The 20,515-nt window shown below is 41.6% G+C and overlaps 1 protein-coding gene across 18 annotated transcripts in view; it reads right to left on the reverse strand.

The window, feature by feature from the left end:
- Positions 1–1,123: 1,123 nt before the first annotated feature.
- The window catches only part of MAGI1 (membrane associated guanylate kinase, WW and PDZ domain containing 1), a 635,724-nt gene continuing 616,332 nt past the window's right edge, over positions 1,124–20,515 (reverse strand). For 12 of the 18 annotated variants that reach the window (XM_059390124.1, XM_059390112.1, XM_059390111.1 and 9 more), the window contains 5 exons: positions 12,613–12,706; positions 12,407–12,467; positions 11,285–11,428; positions 8,845–8,983; positions 1,124–4,738 (listed from right to left, as the gene is read on the reverse strand). In XM_059390124.1, the coding sequence (XP_059246107.1) occupies positions 3,984–4,738; positions 8,845–8,983; positions 11,285–11,428; positions 12,407–12,467; positions 12,613–12,706 (1,193 nt within the window). In that variant the 3' untranslated portion in view covers positions 1,124–3,983. Of the gene's footprint in view, positions 4,739–6,698; positions 6,788–7,189; positions 8,984–11,284; positions 11,429–12,406; positions 12,468–12,612; positions 12,707–20,515 lie in introns of those variants that run through there. The other 6 variants (XM_059390121.1, XM_059390120.1, XM_059390119.1 and 3 more) reach the window with 2 other exon arrangements.

Genomic DNA, 20,515 nt, shown 5'->3' on the forward strand with positions numbered 1-20,515 from the left:
TTTTGGTGCCATCTTTAACAAAAGAGATACTGGGGAAGTGAGCAGTGTCTGTAATTACCATGCTGGTGACAAAATAAAGGAAAATAACAGCAAAAGGGATAGACTGTAGGAAGGCCTATTATTAAACACAATACCTTTTTGAATGCCAAGGAACTCAGGTTGTATACGTAAGCCGTAACTACTAAATGATACTGCAGGAACAATCCAAAAACCGTGAAGGGAATTGGAAAGTCATTAGAAATGACATGATCAATCAGGATCTGTGTTAAGCCACTCACTAATTGGTTAACCTTTCTATCTACCAGGACTGGATAGATGTACTAAGTCCACATACATCTCTAAAAGTTCTGCTCTGAGACCATTTTCATCTTAACTTTCACAGCACAGCATCTTGGTTTTATATTTCACAACACTGGTAAGTTTAATTAGACTAAGTAGCAGGAGCCACACTGTTCATTAACTTTATAATTAAAACAGGAGGCCCTTTTCCCCATTTTAAAAGAGTGGGAATATATTTCTTCATTTTCATTGGAAAATATATTGGGCCAATTGTCAGGCAGAGTATCCTCCTCCTCCTCCTCCTCCTCAAAAAAAAAAAAAAAAGTTTAGAATCATCGACTAAGGATTGCTCTGATTGCCAGAGGTATGCTAAGCACTTTGCACTTTTTTCTTACCAACTCTGAGATATGTCTGTTTAAAAACAAGGAAAGTGAGGCTTACGCAGAGAGGTTAAGGAACTTGCTCAAAATCATATGGGAATTGATGAGGCACTTGGCTTAGCCATTCTTGCTTTTTACCAGGGTTCCCTGCTATCCTGGGCTGTTCAAACTTCAGATGCCTTTGAATTAGCTAGGAACCTTGTTAGAGGCACATTCTGACACAGTAGGTCTAGGGTGGGCCTGAGAGTCTGCATTTCTAATACCCTCTCTGGTGATGATGAAGCAGGGACCACACTCTGAGTAGCAGGGCACTGTACTATGGCTGCACAGGCATAATTCCTTCTCTTTCGACAGAATGGGATGCTGATGAATTGGGCTGGAGCCAGACACTCTCACTTGATTACGTGACCCTGATAGATGTGAGACAACGCAGAGACAAGAAAGATATCCATCGAGAAGCAATAGTGGTTATGGAATGCATACATTTCCATGTATTTTTACAGTAAAAATGCATTAAAAAATCTTTCACAAAAGAAACTTAAAAAATACAAGTAGGGTGTTGAGTTCTCCCCCCCACCCCCAACATTCTTTCAGGCATCAACTGTGTAATGGTTGGGAGGGGAATTCTTCAATGGTTTGATTTAATCATACAAAATACTCATCCATCATCTCTCATCAAGACATTTACATGAAGTGGGGGATTAGGGAAAGTAGGCTCACAAGAATCAGTCTGCAATTTAAGGTTACAGTAGTTCAGAGAAAACTAGATCTTTCTGCCTGGTGCATAGTCCCTGTAGCGTACAACATTTCCAAAGCCAAGCTGATGTGTGGAACTCAGAGGAAACTGCCACACCAAGTCTTCGCGGACTGAGCCAAGCCCCGGTGGGTACCACAAAGATTTTAAAATGTCAGATATCACCTCTGACAACAGGAAAGGCATTAAGAGGTTAACCTCACGACGTACTCCCCAAATCCACCTTGATTTCATTTATTTAAAACTCTGGACCACAGGTGAGAGCATTGATCATTTAACATCACCGATTCTGCTAGAAAGAGTGAGAACATTCCTAGCAGTGGAGCTTGAGGAATAAAATCCCCAAGTGGGCTTCTAAGGAAACTGATGAAGACCAATGTCCTTATTCTGTTGTGTTCTCCCTCAGCCTTACTACCACAGCTCAATGGAGGCTTTGTGTGGGAAACTCTAATAGAAGTATGAGTCACACACCCTCCTCCTCCTTTTCAGCTACAGAATGTACATTGTCTCTGTCCCAGGAAGGGAACGTGTTTTGTGCCTGTCCACACACCTGTAGGAACTCCGTCTACATTATGTATCAATCCAGAAATCAAATAAAGCTATGAACAATGTAATATTTATATATGCATAGTGTTTTATAAAAAGATTGGCCCACATACTGCTTTTCATCAATACAGAAAGAGCATTAAGTCCATAGCACACGGCAAGAAATGAGTGAGGAACAGAGAATGCGAACAAGTGCTTAATAATTCACAAAGCAGGCTCACCATGGAGGAAATGATGATATTTAAACCAACTAAAGCTTTAGAGAATTACTTATAGAGTCTCCCATTTTAAAACAGCTTTACATACCTGATTTAGTTTACATTAAAATATATCCCAATGAATCAATTTGTTCCATATTCAGAAATATAAACACATATCACATTCCTCACAGCTAAATTTTTGTCATAAATTCTCTTTTATACAAGAAAAAAAGGCAACAGTTGTTTTTTTTTTAATTTTTTTAAACAGGCTCTATTAATTACAATTTTTAACTCTGTACACACAATGATTGGCTGGTTTTCTCCATTTTTTTTTCCTTTTTCCTTTTTTTTTTTTTTTTTAACAGTACCATGAGAATAACAGTGATTGACTTGCAAAGTTGTGTGTCTGTATGGAAAATGCAAAACAGTACTACAGAAATACACAATGCATTGTAAGCAGCGGTTTGCTGTAGTGGTCCAACAGGTACAAGCAAACGTTTGGCTCAGCTAGGCAGTAATCCATTCCAACCACATCCTGGGGCTACAAGCCGACCCAACCACACCTCCTGCGGGACTGCAAAAGAATGGGTCGTTTATCAAAAGAAAAATGGTTCTGCTTTGTTCTGCTGTCCAGACTCAAAGGACACTGTCATGAGGGCAGAGGTTTGCCAACTTGATCTAGAACCACCGGGATTGTGTCTTTATCCCTTCCAACCATCCTGGAGATTTTTACTATGGTCTCAAAGGGAAATCGGCATCTCTAGGAATTAAGCACCCCCAGACCTCACTTCTTGAAATATCAACAAAGAGGTAACTTCCACCCACACTCACTCCCGGGTCCCCAATTTGGCACAGGGCAACCTTGGGCTTATGCTACAAAGGGGGAACACATCTTCTGCCTGGAGGAGTCTCACAGCTCCCTTGCATTGGGCACACTGTTCCCCATTCCAGCCACTATTCTGCCTGCGATCAGACAAGACAACACAGAAGGTGCTCACTGTCCGTCTGTTCCTTTTAGTAGCTGAGCAAAGCTGTGATGGCACTGCCTTAATGAGATCTTATTAGATGTGGGTGATGCTAATGAACTTGACCATCTGTGCTGGGGCTACGTTTGGGTAATGGCTGCCAACCTTCTCCTGTCCATGCCTTTCTATGGCCAGGGAGAGTACGGAACTGTCTTCTGGACCAACTACGACTTGAGAAGGGAACATTTCTTTGTGCTGTGTAGTTTAGCTATAAATATCCTTCATTTGCAATAGTAGTCTCTTCATACAGTTTAATTTTAGGATCATCGGCAATCCTAATCCATCCCAAAGAGTCCTCAGCTTTTACAAATATAACTTTTGCCTTTTTGCTTTTTTTTTTTTTTTTAAGAAAAACTCCTAACTACAGTATAGCACTACATCACTATGTAACAATCTACATCAAATTAATTAAACTTAATAATTTCCCTTAGAGAAAATGATCAACAGCCCTATTTAACCAGGAGAGAAAAAGATTGCCCCCCAAAAGGGAACAATTCTTGACAATTCTACAGTTTATGTAGAAACAAAATGTATATCCCTTCGGGGCAGCATTTGGCAAATAATTTCCAAAAAAGTATGCATTTAAAAATACTTTCTTTAATATTATACATCAGGCACAACACTTTTCATATATATATATTTTTTCTTATAAGATTTCAAATGCATAAAATGTTTGTTGCTCTTCATAGGATCATCGGGTATCAGACGCTTCACCAGGTAAGAAACTAAATTATTTCAGGTTTGTGACCTTCCTCTTAGAACCTTTGACACGGTAAAGGTTGGAATGTGCCTCAGCGTCTCAGATACTGAGGTCGGTGCTACATTCTTTGTAAGGTCGCCTTCTCTGCTCTGGGGCATGTCTGGAGCTTCGGCCGGCATCCTGTTTCACACTGGGCTCTTCCCTTTCTCGGTGGCTGACTCTGTCCTCCTTGTTCCTCTTCTCCAAGGACCGCTCGCGCCTGCGCTCAGGGGACCGCGCCCGACGGCGGTCGGTGGACTTGGCCCTCCGCTCTGGCGAGCTCCCCCTCCTGCGCTCTGGGGACCGTTTCTGATCCAAGAGTCTCTCCAGGGACCTCCTGCGATGGTTGGGCGAGCTGTCCCTTCTGCGGGTGGGCGAGCGCTCGCGTCTCCGCTCCGGAGAAAGCTCTCGTCTCTTTTCGTGCTTCTCCCTCCTCTCCAAAGTGGTGTCTGCGCTGCGGGTGCCTTCCCTGCGCTTTTCCGGGGGCCTCCTCTTGGGGCCGTTGGTCACCATCCGCTCTGGGGGCGCCTCTCTCCGTCCCTCTGGTGCCCGGTCCTTGGGTCGGCAAGCCCCACTGTCGGGTTTTCTAGAAGTCCCATTCCATGTGTGATGCTCATTGGGTTGTCTGCTATACTCTCTGCTGCCTTTTGGGTCTTTCCCGTGTGCCCGCTTTTCCCCATGCTGTGATGATTTGTGAAGATCGGGTGGGTAACTGGACTCCAATGATGGATGCTGTCGGCGGTCGGGGGGTGCGGCCCTCACTTCCGAAACACCTTGTGCACGGGCGGCGGGGCCGTGCCGGTCGCTGCTGGGGTCTGCCAGGAAAAGAAAGGAGAGCCACGGTTTGGTATCGAGGGTCTTCGGCTCCTGTCCCCACTCCCACGCCTGAGGTTTCATTAGTCACAAGCAAACAACTATTAAAGCAGTCAGAACCAAAGCCGACTGAATCTTGGTTAAGTTTAACTGCAACTAGCGAAGATTAAAAACTTAGTACTTGTGGCTTTCCGCATCTAGCTACTGATGGAACTTACATTAAGGAACTTACAGCGTAAGTCACGATTTTAGTCTTTAAAGGCATAACCCAAACAGTGCATCTAGAAGTATGGAGAAGTCCCCATCCTAACTCCCTCCTGCTCTTCTCTCCCACCCACCAAGCCCTCCCCCCATCCACCCTTCCTCCCGCCCAGCACCCCTACCCAAGAAAACATTCTTTTCTTTAAAGAATACTTGTTTTAATTCTCTTAAAAAAGTAATCTAGGTTATTGACCTGGAGGGGGATGCGGGAACTTTCTGGGGGATATAAAGAGGCTTTATTTTGATCTGGGTGATTAAAATGGGTGTTTACAGAGGTTTAAAAAAAAACAAAACAAAACAAAACCAAACCTGAGCTGTATACTCAGGCTTTAAGCATTTTATGCTAAAATTTTACGCTCCTTTTTAAAAACACTTTTCTTAAAAAAACAAAAATACTCCCTGGTGGTAGGCAAAGGGTGTTCTAGAGGCAACATGGCCAGATGTGCATGACTGCCAAATGTGACATGTATGTGAGGGTCCATTAAACATCCTCTCTACCGTTGTGGATTTTATTCAACAACTTTCTCTAATTTGGGGTGAGCTTAAGAAACTATTTGCAAAACATGGAGTTTCCTGACAAAAGGGAGTGGAAGAGAGGTTGTCAGGGGCGTGTCTGTCGTTAGATGGGGTTCAGATAAAGTCTTTCCAAGATAGCTTTCCTTGTGCTACACAAGGTAGCTCCAGTTGCATCCAGGAGCCAAGGACTCCCTGCACTTCTTACAACATCAAGATATCTATAGACTTCAAAGCAGAGAAGCCCAAGGGGTGGGGGAGAGAGGGGTCCTACTTATTATTAAACTATTTGAAATGACACGGCCAATGTTTTAGATGGCATCCTGACATTATGAGAGGGCTTTTCAAGGCAGGGATGCTCTGTCACAGCTAAACCCGGTCAGCCAGACACATTATACGATTCCCGGCAAGACACCTGAAATGATGGGCTGCTGACTGAAGGGCAAACCAGGGTGATGGTCATGGAGATGAAGGAATCACAGGAACTCTTTAAGGATCTTTCATGAGGCAACAAGGTCAACATTAAACAATCTGTTTCATGAATGATCTCCCAAACCTAAGGTGGGTTTTAATAAAAACAGGAAGATAGCCTAGAGCAGGGTTTGTAAACTTTCTGCAAAGGGCCAAAGAGTAAATATTTCTGGCTTTGCCAGCTGTGTAGTTTGTGAGAACTACTTAACTGGACCAGAGTGTAAAAGCAGATGTAGACAATTCAGAAAAGAAATGGGTGTGGCCATGTGCCAATAAAACTTTACTTAAAAAAAAAAAAATGTGGACAAGATTTGGCCCTTGGGCTGTAGTGTCCCGAGAGATAGCTGACTGAGCAGGACACGTCACCTTTCTGTCTATCTTACCCACCTGGGGGAGGACTCTCTGGGATAGGAGGTTTGCTCTTTCTGAATGGTGGGTCCTAGAATTAACACAAACCGGAGCTTGTGAAGTCGCTTTCAGCTTTGGGTAAGGATAGGTGCTTAGATCACTCTCACAAATCTAACCTTGGGGTTTCTTATGCCTACTTTTTAAGATAAGGGACAGTAAGACTTCAGTAGGGTTGGTGGTGTACTTACAATTCAAAGAATGCAGTGTGTTCAGAATGAATTGCCAAACATATCAAAATAGAGCTAAGCAGAAGCAATGAGGAAATTAGGCCACAGCACAGAAACACCTAGTATTGATTGAGCTACAAACCGTAGTTTGATTATGGCCCATAAGGTAGAAGCAAGCCTCCCCGAGCTTTTCATTTCTCATACATGCAGCGAGATTAGGAGGTATCATCGCTGTAGAAGGGAAGGGCCCAGCACCAAGAACAGTCAGAGAGAAAGAGAAAGAGAGAAAGAGAAAAAGTTGAACATTTAGATTCCCTATAACAAAGGGGAAAGAAAAAAAAAATCTGCATTTGTTAACATAGGGCAAAGAGAGTTTATTTGTCCAGTTAGACAGTCTAAGGCAACACTCAAATAAGGCTGCAGAGACCGCAATCAGAACAGTGACATTTTCTTAGACAGCCATATAAGGTGACTCGAGAACCCAGACAATGGATGCATCCTTTTTTCTTTTTTTTTTCTTTTTTTCTTTTTTTTCAAACAACTGCAACAATGACAAGCTGGCATAGGAGAGCATTAACAATAAACAACAAAAGACCAAAGGTCCCTCCCTCCCCCACCCCTGAAGACCGCGGCAGTTAAATTAAGTACAAAAAACTCATTACAAAAATAGCCTCACAGAGAAGCAGGTTCCAATCAAGTCAGAAAAATATTGGAACTTAACATATTATAACCCATTTGTGACTCTAATCGATAGAATTAGAGAGATTTAGTCCAAATGACACATGGAGACATTACAGCAGCACAACTCTGGCATGTTCAACCCTTCTTGGAAAAAATGAGTACTTTAAAGGATCTTTATTTTTAGCCCAAAGAACATTTGTTAGTGTTGGATTTTCATCCTCAGTGCAACAGACATAGGTTTTGAGAAGGTACACAGGTTACTGACGATGACTCTCAAATGAAATAGCACATCCAACAGAAGCATAGGGGAGACAGAAAAGGGAGACAATGTTACACAGTTTCAGTGGCATTGATACACCTATGGTCAGAGGTTTAGTACAGTGCACAGCTGTGGCATCTCAAAGTCAAAACACCTCCCCTGTGGTTGGCCATATCTACAGGGGCCTCATCTGATGACCTCCCCTTCCCCCACTTTGGGCCCCTCGTATTTTACACCTGTATATGAGGGTCCAACACCTGGGAAGGCTGTCCTTTAAAAGAGTTATCCTTCTCTTTGAGCTGCATCTGAATTAAGGACCTCACCAAGTCCAAAATGCAACCGGGAATTGTGCAGAATGACTTTCGGAAAAGAGGGTGATAACAGATCAATCCCTAATAAAGGGGACCAACGTATATGGGGACCATTCAATCACAGTTTCTATAGAAACTTCTGTAGACCTTTGGTTGGGAAGAAAAGCCCTACATCTAGGGCATAGCTTTTTTTTTCTTTTTTAATTTTAAATAAGACCTCCAATAAATAGGACATAATCATTATAATATACAATATTTTGCCATCAGAAGACTACACTATGTAAAGATCATTGCTGTTTACTCAAATCATGTCTACACATATGACAAAGGAACTCTATGTATAACCTGGCTTTCCCCATAGGAAAGGTATAGTAACATGTTTCCCTCATGATGAGCACTGGGAATCTATTTCATCCTTTTTCATCTAAAAACATATGGCTACTATATCAACAGTTTTGTTTGTCTTCTAGTAGTGGGCTCCGGTGGTCTGACTGGGGATAGGGCCCAGCAACGGGGATATGCAGAAGTGTCATACACAGCGCCCAGAGGAGGCCAGCAAGGCCCCCAAATCATCTCAAGAAATTTCACGCCTCTTAAGCAAAAACATCAAGTAATCAAAAGAGCAAAAAATAAAGGAGAATTGTGCCTCAACATATCACTCAGGAAACCTGCTTTCCTGCTTCTGAAAAGGAGTATAGTCAGTTTGTGCTAACAATTGGGTCTGAGAAACAGTTTGGCACAGTTCCAACAAACATTCCTTCGCTCTTGGTTGGACTAGACAAAACGTTCTCTCTGCTTATCAGAAAGGGGGCTACAAAGATCTTGTCTGAGGCCACGCCCCGGTCCACGTAAGCAAGCAAAAGGATGAAATGTGTAGAGATTTCAGAATAAGCGAGGCGAATAATCACATGGTGCGAAAGGCTGGTGAGACACTGGTGAATAGGGGGAAAACAAAAAGACTTTCCTGCTGCAGTTCTGGAGACAAATTCATGGAGTCATGCCAGGGAAGGAAGGAAGGTTTTCATAGTTTGACCCACCATATTCTGGTACCGAGCCGTCTCCCCGCTTCAGAAACAGACGGACCCTGCGGCCGCCATTCTTAATCAGTTCTATAGCCCGAGAATGCTTCATGTTTTTGGTGGTCTCGCCATTGATCTCTAAAATTTCATCACCAATCTGCCAAAGCAAGAGACAACAGAGTGAGGATATCACAAAGGATCTGACCAGCTGTCAAGGTGCTTTATGCTTTAAAATTCTTTCAATGAGTGATGTACTAAATATTTATTGAGTATATTCCAGAAAATCTCCTGTTGCTTAGGATCCAGCAGTAAAAAAACAAAAATGCCTGTCCTCATGGAGATGACATGCTAACAGAAGAAAATTAACAAGAAAGTTAGAGACATATGTGTATGTTAGAAAGCACAAGTGCTACGGGGGAAAAAAAAAATGAAGCAGTAAAAGGAATATTAATTGTCGCTAGGATTCCCCCTAGGATGGGGGGGCAGGATGCTAGGATGCCCCCCCCCCCCCACCAATGTTCTCCTCCTTATATTCATATCCTGTGTCATCTCTTTCCCTTCGAATGTGGGTTGGAAGAAGTGACCTGCTTCTGGCAAATGTGTTGTGATGTCAGCTCAAAGATGAAGTTACAAAATAATCCTGGCTTCTGTTTTATATGCCCCTCTTTTATTTTCTCATTTGTTCACTCTGGCACATGTAGTGAGCTGCCCCGCAGAGGTCATAGTAAGGAGATGAGGGAGAGCTAGGGCCAACAGCCCAAGAGGCCCGGAATCCTGCCAACAACCCTGTGAGTGAGCTTAGAAGCAAACACTTCCCCAGGTAAGCTTTCTGATGAGACCACGACTGTGGTTGATGCATGGATGTGGCATTTACTATGTGTCAGCTACTGTTCTAGGCACTGGAGATAAAGGAGTAAACAAGACAGGCAAGATTGTTACTCTCATGGAGCTTATTTTCCAGAAAGCAGAAGAGGAAAAGTACTGGTTTTGAAGATGAAAGCCTTAAATTTGAGTCCTATCACTTACGAGCTAACTGATCTTGCTCTAATCCTTTAAAATCCTGGAACTCACTTTCTCATCCATAAAAGGGGGTGTTAACAACCCATCCCTGCCAAGGTGTGAAGACCAAATTGGGTAAGTCACATAAATGTGTCTTGTGAACTATATAGCATAATACAAAATACCATGATAATGACAGTTCATTCAATCAGAAACTTTTCAGTAAGCAAAGACCTGGAAAAGCATACCCGATTGTCTTTAAAATTTAAACAAAAGCAATATACAGTGTCTCTACTCATTTGTGCTCAAGTCTTGCATATAATTGCATAAAAAAATATGTAAGAAATTGGTAATCCGGTTTGACTTTGGAAACTATATTTTAAAATATGGATCATTTTCCACTAATTTTTTATAGCCATATTCATGGTCTACTTTCTCAATTAAAAAAAAAAAAACTCATTAAAAATTCAATCTGGAGGAGCCTGGGTGGCTCCGTCGATGAAGCGTCTGTCTCTCGACTTCAGCTCAGGTCGTGATCTCAGGTTCGAGCCCCGTGTCAAGCGGGGCACTTAGCCGGATGTCTGCCTGAGATTCACTCCCTTTCCCTCCGCCCCTCCCCAGCTCTTTCTCTCTCAATAAACAGACAGGTAGATAGATAAATACAGTCCTTCAAAAACAATCAATCTGAAAAAATTTAAAAAGCAATATTATGCCTTAAGTACAAATATTAAGTTCCCTACCCTTGGTCACTTTTTTCCCTCTTCACTCTGGACTAATTCCATGCACTTTTTTTCCTTTCTGGACCTGGCTGTCTGCTTTCTTTTCATCTGTAGCAAACTGCTCCCTGTGCATATGCCTCAAGCTAAGTGACCCCTCTATAATGATAACACTGATTTTTTTTTAAACCACCTAATCCCTCCCCTTCCCCCACCCCCAGAAAGGGACATATGCTTACACAGTAACAGACAGTAGATACCTATACAGAACAGAGTGATATTTTGGCATTTGAAATTTGCTGCTTTGACTACCATAGAGACATTCATGCCATGGAGATGCTGTGCTGAACTGACCTGTTCCTGAGGCTCGGGTAATACCGCTCGTGACTAGCTGGAGCCTGAACGGAGGTCACCACCCAGAATCTCAGCACTACAAGCCCTTCCTGCTCTGTAAGCATCCTGGTGTACCTTGGATTTCCTGTGAAGTGATGTCCCTGCCTTATGAGATTAAGTATAAGGACTATGGGACTAGAATTGGGAAAGTATTTACTTCAATTAACTTACAAGTAGTTTCAATCTTTCATTTCAGCTACCACCAACCATGCTTTAGGGAGAAATTTATCCTAGGGTGGGAGTCATGCACCTAGAGCAACCTGAGAACAGTAGAATATGCAGTTCTAGCCACGTAAGGTCAAAAAGTCGCTGCAGATGACTTTTTTGTCCAGAATCCTCTTCCTACTTACCCTCATTTTTCCACACCTTTCTGCTGGACCGTCCTCTGCTAAGCGCAGGACATACAGGTCCATGTTATATTCTCGGCCCCCTCGAAGACTGAAGCCAAATCCCTTGGCTCCTCTTTCCAGTTCCACAGTGTAAAAATCTTGCTCCTATTTAAAAAAAAAAAAAAAAAAGAAATGCAGTCATTTGAGGTGAACGTCTGTCTATCTGTCCATATTTCTTCCCATCTCTTCCCAAATATTCTCTGTCATGGTGATTTGACAAAAAGGCGTGGTCTCTACCCTTCTCCTGGTGATTCCCCATTGTTTAGTAACGGTTATCCATCTTAGAAGGTTGCAGATGCAAATTTGGAAACATTCATGATCGTGCCTGCAGACTGCACACCAACATGCATATATTAAAATTTCATCAAGGAGGCCACAAATCATACTTGTGGCAGGAAAGGTCATTACATGATACCATCCTGCACAGTGCTGGACGTTCAGCCTCCATGCCCCACACCCGCAAAATGGCAGCAGTGTCTATCACTAGGACCCCAACAATGACCTCCTCACACTTGGGGAGGGGCCGCTACCCTGGCTGAGGAGAAGCATGAATGGATTGTTGAAGGCTCTGAGAAGGCCACTCAAAATTAACCCGTTTAATCATCCCCCAATATTTCCCAAATTTGCTTCACCTGCATGTTTGTGTGCTCCCTATTACCACCCTGCGGGATGGGCAGTTAGCTCTGAGCGTCTCACCCGAAACTCACAAGGCTGAGAAAAGCCTTAACAGCAACAACAACAACAAAAAGACATTTTCTAGGCATAAACACAGTTATGAATACCATGAGTAGTTATTCACGATTTTGTCTTTCTCTGCTGGCCAGTCCCTGAGGCAATTATGGGTTTTGATTTTGTTTTTTTCCCCACCTAGAAAAGGATATCTCAGAATATTTTTCAAAGGTAGTAAAATAAAATGTCATTTCCTAGACAATGAAATGTGAGTACATATTCAGTATATCTTCTCACAAAAGGTTATTTATTTTAATGGAGAGTATCTTCTAAAAGATATCTCATAAACATAGCTTCAGAAAGTTGGAAGGAAATGTGCGAAGCAAACAGAGAAAAGAGAAGAATGGCCCTCACCTGTGTTGCCTGGGGTGCTTTGAACTCAAACTGAGATTCCGGCTTTGGTTTGGTGGTATTCCTGCCAAAGGGAGAGAAATAAATGTAAAAGCAAACCAAGGGGGAAACAGGAAGGGGAAAAAAAATATATCAAGGATGAGTATCGTCAGGCCAGGAGTTAGTTTTTTCCCTTAAAGCTAACAAAAGCAACTAAAGTTATGTCTGACCTGGTCTCCTGGGCCCCTTGCTGAGAAGGGGTGTGTGTGGTGGTGATGGTGGCAATCTTCTCTGCATTGGTCAGCAAAGTGGCATTCGAAGACTCTGCAGGGAGAGACAGCATAACAGAATGAGGGCCCTGGAGAAGAGATCAAACCAGGAGGGAAGCAGAAGTCCCATATCTGAAAGACAAGTCTGGTTTCTCTGTCACTGTGTGAAGCAGTTCTGACTTGAACTTCTAGACAATGAAGACCTAAAAGAACCGTTCTAAGATCTGTGATCTGAGGCATGTAAATCTCCATTACCCTCCTCGCAAGTGATATCCCCACAGATGAACTGAAGTGTTTGCCCCAGAACAGGCTACTGTAGAACTGTGCCCAGGGGACGTGTCTCTCCCTCTCTCACACTTAAAAATAGCTGCACCACGCCCGCACTGTTTCTCCCCAGAATGGTACCGGTTAATGGTAAAAAAAAATAGTAAAAATAGTAAATCTCTACTGATGTTTCCCGCAATTTGTTAGCCATGTTTCGTAAGTCGGCTTGGTTTCCTCAGGTGAATATTAAAATCAGAAGTGTGCTAACATCTTGTTAACTACACGCACACACAAAACGTCTACCTTCTTCCTCACTGCTTCTAATGAAGCACAACTGGAAACTGGGGTTCTTCGCAGATCTCATCTAGCATCACTGATGGAAGATGAATTCCAAAATGTGCATTAGTCAGAGCCAGAGTTTGTAAATATAAGTTGTATAAATCATGAAGCCACCCGAATGTAATGAATATGATTACATTCTTATGGAAATGGACTTTCTTCTCCACTAACCACATTCATAAGCAACTTCATTAATCTCTAGAAGTGTGGAGATCCAGAATTTGAAAACACTCACAAGCATGCCCTATAGACTGCACACCAACACGCATATATTAAAATGTAATCACTTACATAGTAATGGTTATATAGCCTTTAACTAATTATTTCTCCATTAAGATCAAGGCAGATAGCACGCAATTATGAGCAAGTTGCACTTTTTAGATAGACTGTTTGGAACTTGGCATACATTTTCTTATCAAGAAAAATACTAAAGGGCGCCTGGGTGGCTCAGTGGGTTAAAGCCTCTGCCTTTGGCTCAGGTCATGATCCCCGGGTCCTGGAATCGAGACCTGCGTCGGGCTCTCTGCTCAGCAGGGAACCTGCTTCCTCCTCTCTCTCTGCCTGCCTCTCTGCCTACTTGGGATCTCTGATAAATAAAAAAATAAAAAAATAAATCTTTAAAAAAATAAAAAAAATACTAAATGTGGTCATTAGGTTCTCAGATTAGCCTATGAATGCCTATTTAAAGCACAGTGTGCAGTGAATTCTGCAAGTTCCTAGGAGTCCACCAGTTCATAGTAGGCATTCCAATGCTTGCAGATTACATATACTCACCCTAATGCATAACAAAGTTTCTATGGGAAAATGTGTGAAGTAGTCCCACCTGGGATACCTGGACTGCATCTCTTCTCCCTTGTAATCCTGGGTGACAGAGCATCCCTGAAACCCCAATTCCTTATGGTCTATCTTCCATTTTAATTTTTTTAAAAGATTTTATTTATTTATTTGACAGAGAGAGATGACAAGCAGGCAGAGAGGCAGGCAGAGAGAGAGAGGAGGAAGCAGGCTCCCTGCTGAGCAGAGAGCCTGATGCGGGGCTCGATCCCAGGACCCTGAGATCATGACCTGAGCCGAGGCAGCGGCTTAACCCACTGAGCCACCCAGGCGCCCCTCCATTTTAATTTCCTAAGGATATTAACTCAGCTTGGGTCTTGCTTCCTGTTATTTTATTGCATTACACAGTTAAAATCATGGCCTTGAGATCCAATCCACCTTCCCATTCATTAGCTGTATGCCTTATTTTCTTCATCTGATGGAAGGGGATGATAACGTAGCTCTCCTCTTTGATAATAGTATATGGAAAGCTTCATAGAGTATGACATACCATAAGCACTCCATACACCTTTCTTGTACCTATGGCTCTTGTTGCCACTTCTACTTTTGATTTATTATCATGGAAACTTACATGTTCTGCAAAATGAGAGAGCTGAATTATGATTTTAACAGTCTATATTCCACACATAAAGTCCAGGATGCTGAGAGCTAAGGCACAAGTTTAATAAGAAAATGTAACTAGATCAAGTAAACTGCAAAGTGAATCCAATTCATCTTTTAGGACAGGTTTCCCGTGGTCTGTTTAAACCTACAGATTCTGCGGGAAAGGAACCTGTGGTCAATTAAGGATGAGAAATAATGGGTGAAATAGAGGGAAGTGTTTTTGTGTGTCTGTATTTTGTTTTCCCCATGAGCATAATCAGAGCCTATACTATGCCAATGTACCTTGCAACCCCCTCCTGAGCTGGGGAGGTGGTGTTCCTTAGGCTTCATGGGAGGCAGCTGTCCCATTAGGAGGTCAGCTTCCAGACTCAGAATGTCTGGCAGTGTGTACCCCCAGCTCGGTCATTTACAGGCTGGGACTTATGCAAAGTCACTAAACCTCCTATGCCTCAGTTTTCTCGTCTGTCCCTGTAGGACAACAGAGGTAGCCAAGAAAATTCGTGTAAAGATCATCTGAGAGCAAAATGTTGGGGATAGTGCCTGGCACTTAAAAACGATGCAGAAGACGATTAGCACATTTTTTATTGGGAGCATGTATTTATTACTGTTATTACAATATTAAAACCGTATTATTAGTACATTTTGATGAGTGCAGTTAACTGGCCCAACCAGTTATAAATGATAAGTGATAAATCTATGTGATTTTCCATAAAGTACACCCACTGTGTCAGAACAACGGACTCAGAGGCTGCACTGCCTATCAATATGATTCACTAGAAGTTTCATCAACCCCTGTATTGGTCCTTTAAAAAAATTAATATTGCTCATTGTAATTAATTTTATGGAGACTCTCTGGGAAATCACAAGATTGTTCGGGCTGTGGGGAAATCATAATCAGGATACCAAAAAGAACGTTTCCTTGTAATTAAAGTGATTATAATTACTGAATTGTGCAGGAGTTCCCCTTTTGAGTTCTTGTGTGTTTTCGGTAGCTAGGGTTTTTCAAGGCAGATCAGGTCCCATTCTGAAACTTTTTTTTTTTTTTTAAATTTCTGTGCTTTCATGAGTTGATGAGTTATGACAGATAATCACTCAATACACATATAAATAGAATTCTTTTATTAATCTTCCTCCTATCTTTTGCTTGCTATTTTCTGCATATTTATATGCAAATCTGTTTTGAAGATTAACTTTAAGCATTTATAAAATTAACATTTATATGCAAATGATTATTGGAGCACACTGAATTTTCCTCCTATTGCTGTATTTCTTCATCTCTGAGCCACCGCCATTTCTGGGTAGTTTACGAAGTGCCAAGCTCTGTGCTAAGTGCATTTCCACATGTCCTATTTCATTTCATTCTTATGATTCAATGAAATTGGGGCAGTTATTCCCCCACTTTACAGATGGAGACACTTAGGCTTAGGAAAGGAAGGTAACACGCCCAAAGTCATCCAGTCTTATTCCCACTGACAAGGGAATTATGTGTCAGTATCAAGGAAATCCTATCTAATTGGTTGGTGTGTTCCCCGTTTCAAATAAGCAGTGCCTTTATCTCACTGCATAAATACCACCAACTATCACAGCTTAATTAAGAAACAAAATACTCTGCTTTGACTCAAGATTTCATGAGCCATCTTCTAAGCACTTAAATAATTTTTAGCATACCCCGGATTTCCAGGATGCTTTTATTTCAATAAAGTTATACTTATTTTTATTAAACTTTCAAGTCTTCATTTAGAATTATACCAAGACTTTATGTGTTGAAATTCTCTCTAGCTTTTTAAAATACAGAGATAAAGGCCATTACCACAGATCTACAGCTCCATCCCCAAATAAAACTTGCCCCATATAACAAGAGCCAGATAAAAGAGCCTCCTCCAGCACAGTTATTATGAATGGATGTCAATGTATTTGACTTTTAAAACTCCAAGATAGATGGACAGATTAGCTATTTTTATGATAAATTCCAGAAAGTGTCCTCTATCATTTATTAAACAGTGTTTACACCTACTTTAGTTCTCTCAGAGGAATGAAAATAGATATTACTACACTTTCTATATCAATCAAGTCTCAAGCAAAGCATATGCTGGCTCTCAAGGCAGTATCACAGTGTTGTGCTAAATCAGGGCACTAACTTTTTTTTTTTTTTTTTTAAAGATTTTATTTATTTGACAGAGATCACAAGAAGGCAGAGAGGCTGGCAGAGGGAGAGAGGAAGGGAAGCAGGCTCCCCGCTAAGCAGAGAGCCCTATGCGGGGCTTAATCCCAGGACCCTGAGATCATGACCTGAGCCGAAGGCAGAGCCTTTAACCCATTGAGCCACCCAGGCGCCCCAGGGCACTAACTTCTGACAGGAGCTTCTACCTTGGGTTTTAGTATCTCCGTGACAAGTGATTACAGTTCCAACCTAGACCCCATGTTAATACCTTTAGCGTGCGGTACGGAATCCACACTATAGAGCCAAACAAATCAACAAAGGACACAACCATTTCTTTCATAAATATTTGAATGCATAAATACACATGTAATAAATATCTAAAGGAAGTGTTTGAAAATTTGAATCCCATAAATATTAGAAGCTCTGGGAGACTTCCAACATGTGTTATGGTTGGAACCCTCTTCCTTTTACCCCTATCCCTTTGCAAGCTATTGGAACCAGAGAGCCTTCTATTGAGATATTTATACCATTCTATGCCTTTGCCAAGGAAATAGCCATGTTTGGGTTGCCATGCCCTTACCTTCGATATAACAAATACTTTGAATCAGAGTGGCCTGAATTTAAGACTTAATATAAGTAACTTATTTTATAAATATCTAGAACTTGATTCATATGGACGGTTCTGTGTTAGTTTGAATAAGTCAAGGGTTTGCCCTGTCTGATTAAAGTCTCATTCCCACCCAGATTTCACAGACTATTTCTACAGAAGGTGAGTGGTAGGAAACATGTGGGACTAGACTTGTCAGGTGTCAGATTCAGTATGTTTGGCTATTCCTCTGGGCCTTTCTGTGCTGCCTTTACATATTTATTATCCCCTGCCCACATTTCATAGGACAAAATGTTCTGCCTCTGTTGCACCTCCCACTCTGGTCCCAAAGATAGTTAAAAGCAGACAAAGTGAGGACCCTTGATCTAGCCCTGTCCAAGATGTGGGAAGACAGGCCTTCTAGGAACAGAGTAAGCCAAATAAAGGAAAAGTCATGTTTCCTAATCTTTGTTTGAAGGGGGCACAGAGAAATGGGAGAAGCAGAGTTAGGGGAAATACAGAAATAAGTCGAGAAAGTACAACAATGACAAGAAAAAAAAGAATTAGGTACCAGGAGCTAGGGAAAGAAGTGGATCCCGAGTGGGTTCTGTGCTCTACCCAAAAGACAGCGTGTTTCCCCATCTTCTTAAAGTGCCTCCCAGGGTTTCTGATCAAAGTACTTGGGATAACATGGGTTTCTAAGAACTTCAGTCTCCTTGCAAAGACCACAACACAAACAGTCTTTGGGCTACTTGATGAATTAACCATTCATGTGAAATGAGGGCAGAGGTCCCTACAGAAACCCCCTTTTATTCTACAGTTCTCCGCTTCTAACACACCTTTGCAGAAAGGAAGTGATCTGCCATGTGTTTCCCTTCATCAGACTTTCATTCATGGTTACTCTGTCTTCTAAGTGTTTGCAAACTTCTCCTGGATTATTCCAACATTTCTCGAGAAATCCGACTCCCCTGCTTCAGTTTTAATTTCCAAAGCAGCCATTTTTGGCTCCATTAAGAAGATGAGCATCAGAAACCCACCCTCTGTCAAACTTGATTTCCTTTACCTGGCTTCTGAAATTTACAGAGTAATTGATGAAGAGTTTTATTATCAAGGCAATGAACTACTGCAGTATTTTGGGATGAAATCACATCCTGGGCAGCATGTGGGTCCTCAACTACATTGTATCAGCTGTCACATTTACTTCTAGCCAAGAGAGTATATGATGTGTCTAGTTGAATTTCATATTAAGTATTGAAGTTTAAAAAAAAAAAATGCCATTTTACTCACAACCGCTACTGGATAATTCACCTTGCACTATATTTTTTTTGGTGTTCAGATTTTCCAAAACGTTTCCATTGCATTTTATTAAATTAAGTCAATACCTAGTATGTGCACAGTAGTATAAGTTGCTTTTGCATATTTGTATCTTTCCTGATTTCAAACTTCTTTTTCTAAGCCCTTCCCTCAAGGAGTTACTTTCTTTCCTTCCTTCCTTCCTTCTTTGGACATTATCCTTCCCATATTAAGACTGACCAATACAGACACAGCGATTCAATGCCTGTGTTGCATTCCTCTGGATTCGTTTTTTGAAATCTCTGTACGGCATGTAGATAGACGTATCTAAGTTTATATACTACATTTGGCTCTCTCAACCACTTCTCACTTAATTTTTCTGGCTTCCTTCATCCTTTCCATTAGGAACCTATGTTCTATCATCCTGTGATCACATTCCTAAATTGCAATTGCCTTCCAGAGTGGTGAGCTGGTGGAATGGACCCTCAAACCACATGGTAAATTACCATGCATCTGAGGCAGGGTGAAGGAGAACAGCAATCAAGGAGCTATTTTTTCCTCCACATTTGGTATGGGGTATTTTTGGCTCAGAGAAAATTCTCTGGTTTTAGAACTGACAATTTTCAAATATTTATTGTTTGGTTTAGGATTTATTTTTTTTCTGAAAGGCACAGTTTATACCACTTGAATTTGAAACTAATAGGGATTGCTTTCTACCAACTATACAAATATTCATTGGGTGAATTACTTTCAGATAAAATCTCTGATTTTCTTATTTTACAGATCAAGGACAGAATTTTTTTTTTTTTTAAAGATCTTTTTTATTTATCTGAGAGAGAGAGAGAGCACAAGCAAGGGGGAGGAGCAGAGGGAGAGGAAAAAGCCTACTCCATGCTGAGCAGGGAGCCTGATTTGGGGCTCAATCCCAGGACCCCAGGATCATGACCTGAGCTGAAGGCAGATGTTTAACCGACTGAGCCACTCAGGTGGCTCAAGGACATAGAATTTTCATCACACTATCTCCTCAAACCACATTTCTTCTCAAAGAATACTGACTTTTAGAATATGTACTTTATTTTATAACACATATAGTAATTGCAAACAAAAAAGACATGGAAATATTTGAGACAAGTAGCACTTTCCTCCCAAAGGCAAAGTCTGCTTAGGCTGAAGTCCGTATTTAGGACTTAATTCTCTGAAGAATGTATATTTAGTGACATCAGTGTATCAACTTCATCTTTATTGAATATGAATAACGAGTGGGGCGCCTGGGTGGCTCACTCAGTGAAGCGTCAGCTCTCAGTTTTGGCTCAGGTCATGATCTCAGGATCGTGAGATTAAATCCTGTGTCAGCTCTGTGCCCAGCACAGTCTACTTGATATTCTCTCTCCCCCCACCTCCTTCTGACCCCTGCTCCTCCCGTTCACTCTTATATCCTCTCCTCCTAAAATAAGTAAGTCAATCTTAAAAAAGAAATGAATAATGAGCATTGATACTTCCTGCTATATAACTTCACATTGTGTGGGGGCCATCCTATATGCTGTAGGAGGTTAGGAAGCATCTCTGGCCTTTAACCACTAAACCCGCATTAGCACCCACTCCAGACAGTGCCAAATGTCCCCTCGGGGGCAGAATTGCCAATGGCATAAAAGAAACAAGATTTCAATTTAACCAAATAATCAAGCGAACTGACAAACAAAAATAGGCCTAGTTTAATGCAGATATAACCTATCAAAAAAGAGGTTTTACTCTTTTTTTCACCCACATGCAAAAATTAGACAAAC

This window comes from Mustela nigripes, chromosome 2 (assembly GCF_022355385.1).
Source record: "Mustela nigripes isolate SB6536 chromosome 2, MUSNIG.SB6536, whole genome shotgun sequence".
Lineage (NCBI taxonomy): Eukaryota > Metazoa > Chordata > Mammalia > Carnivora > Mustelidae > Mustela > Mustela nigripes.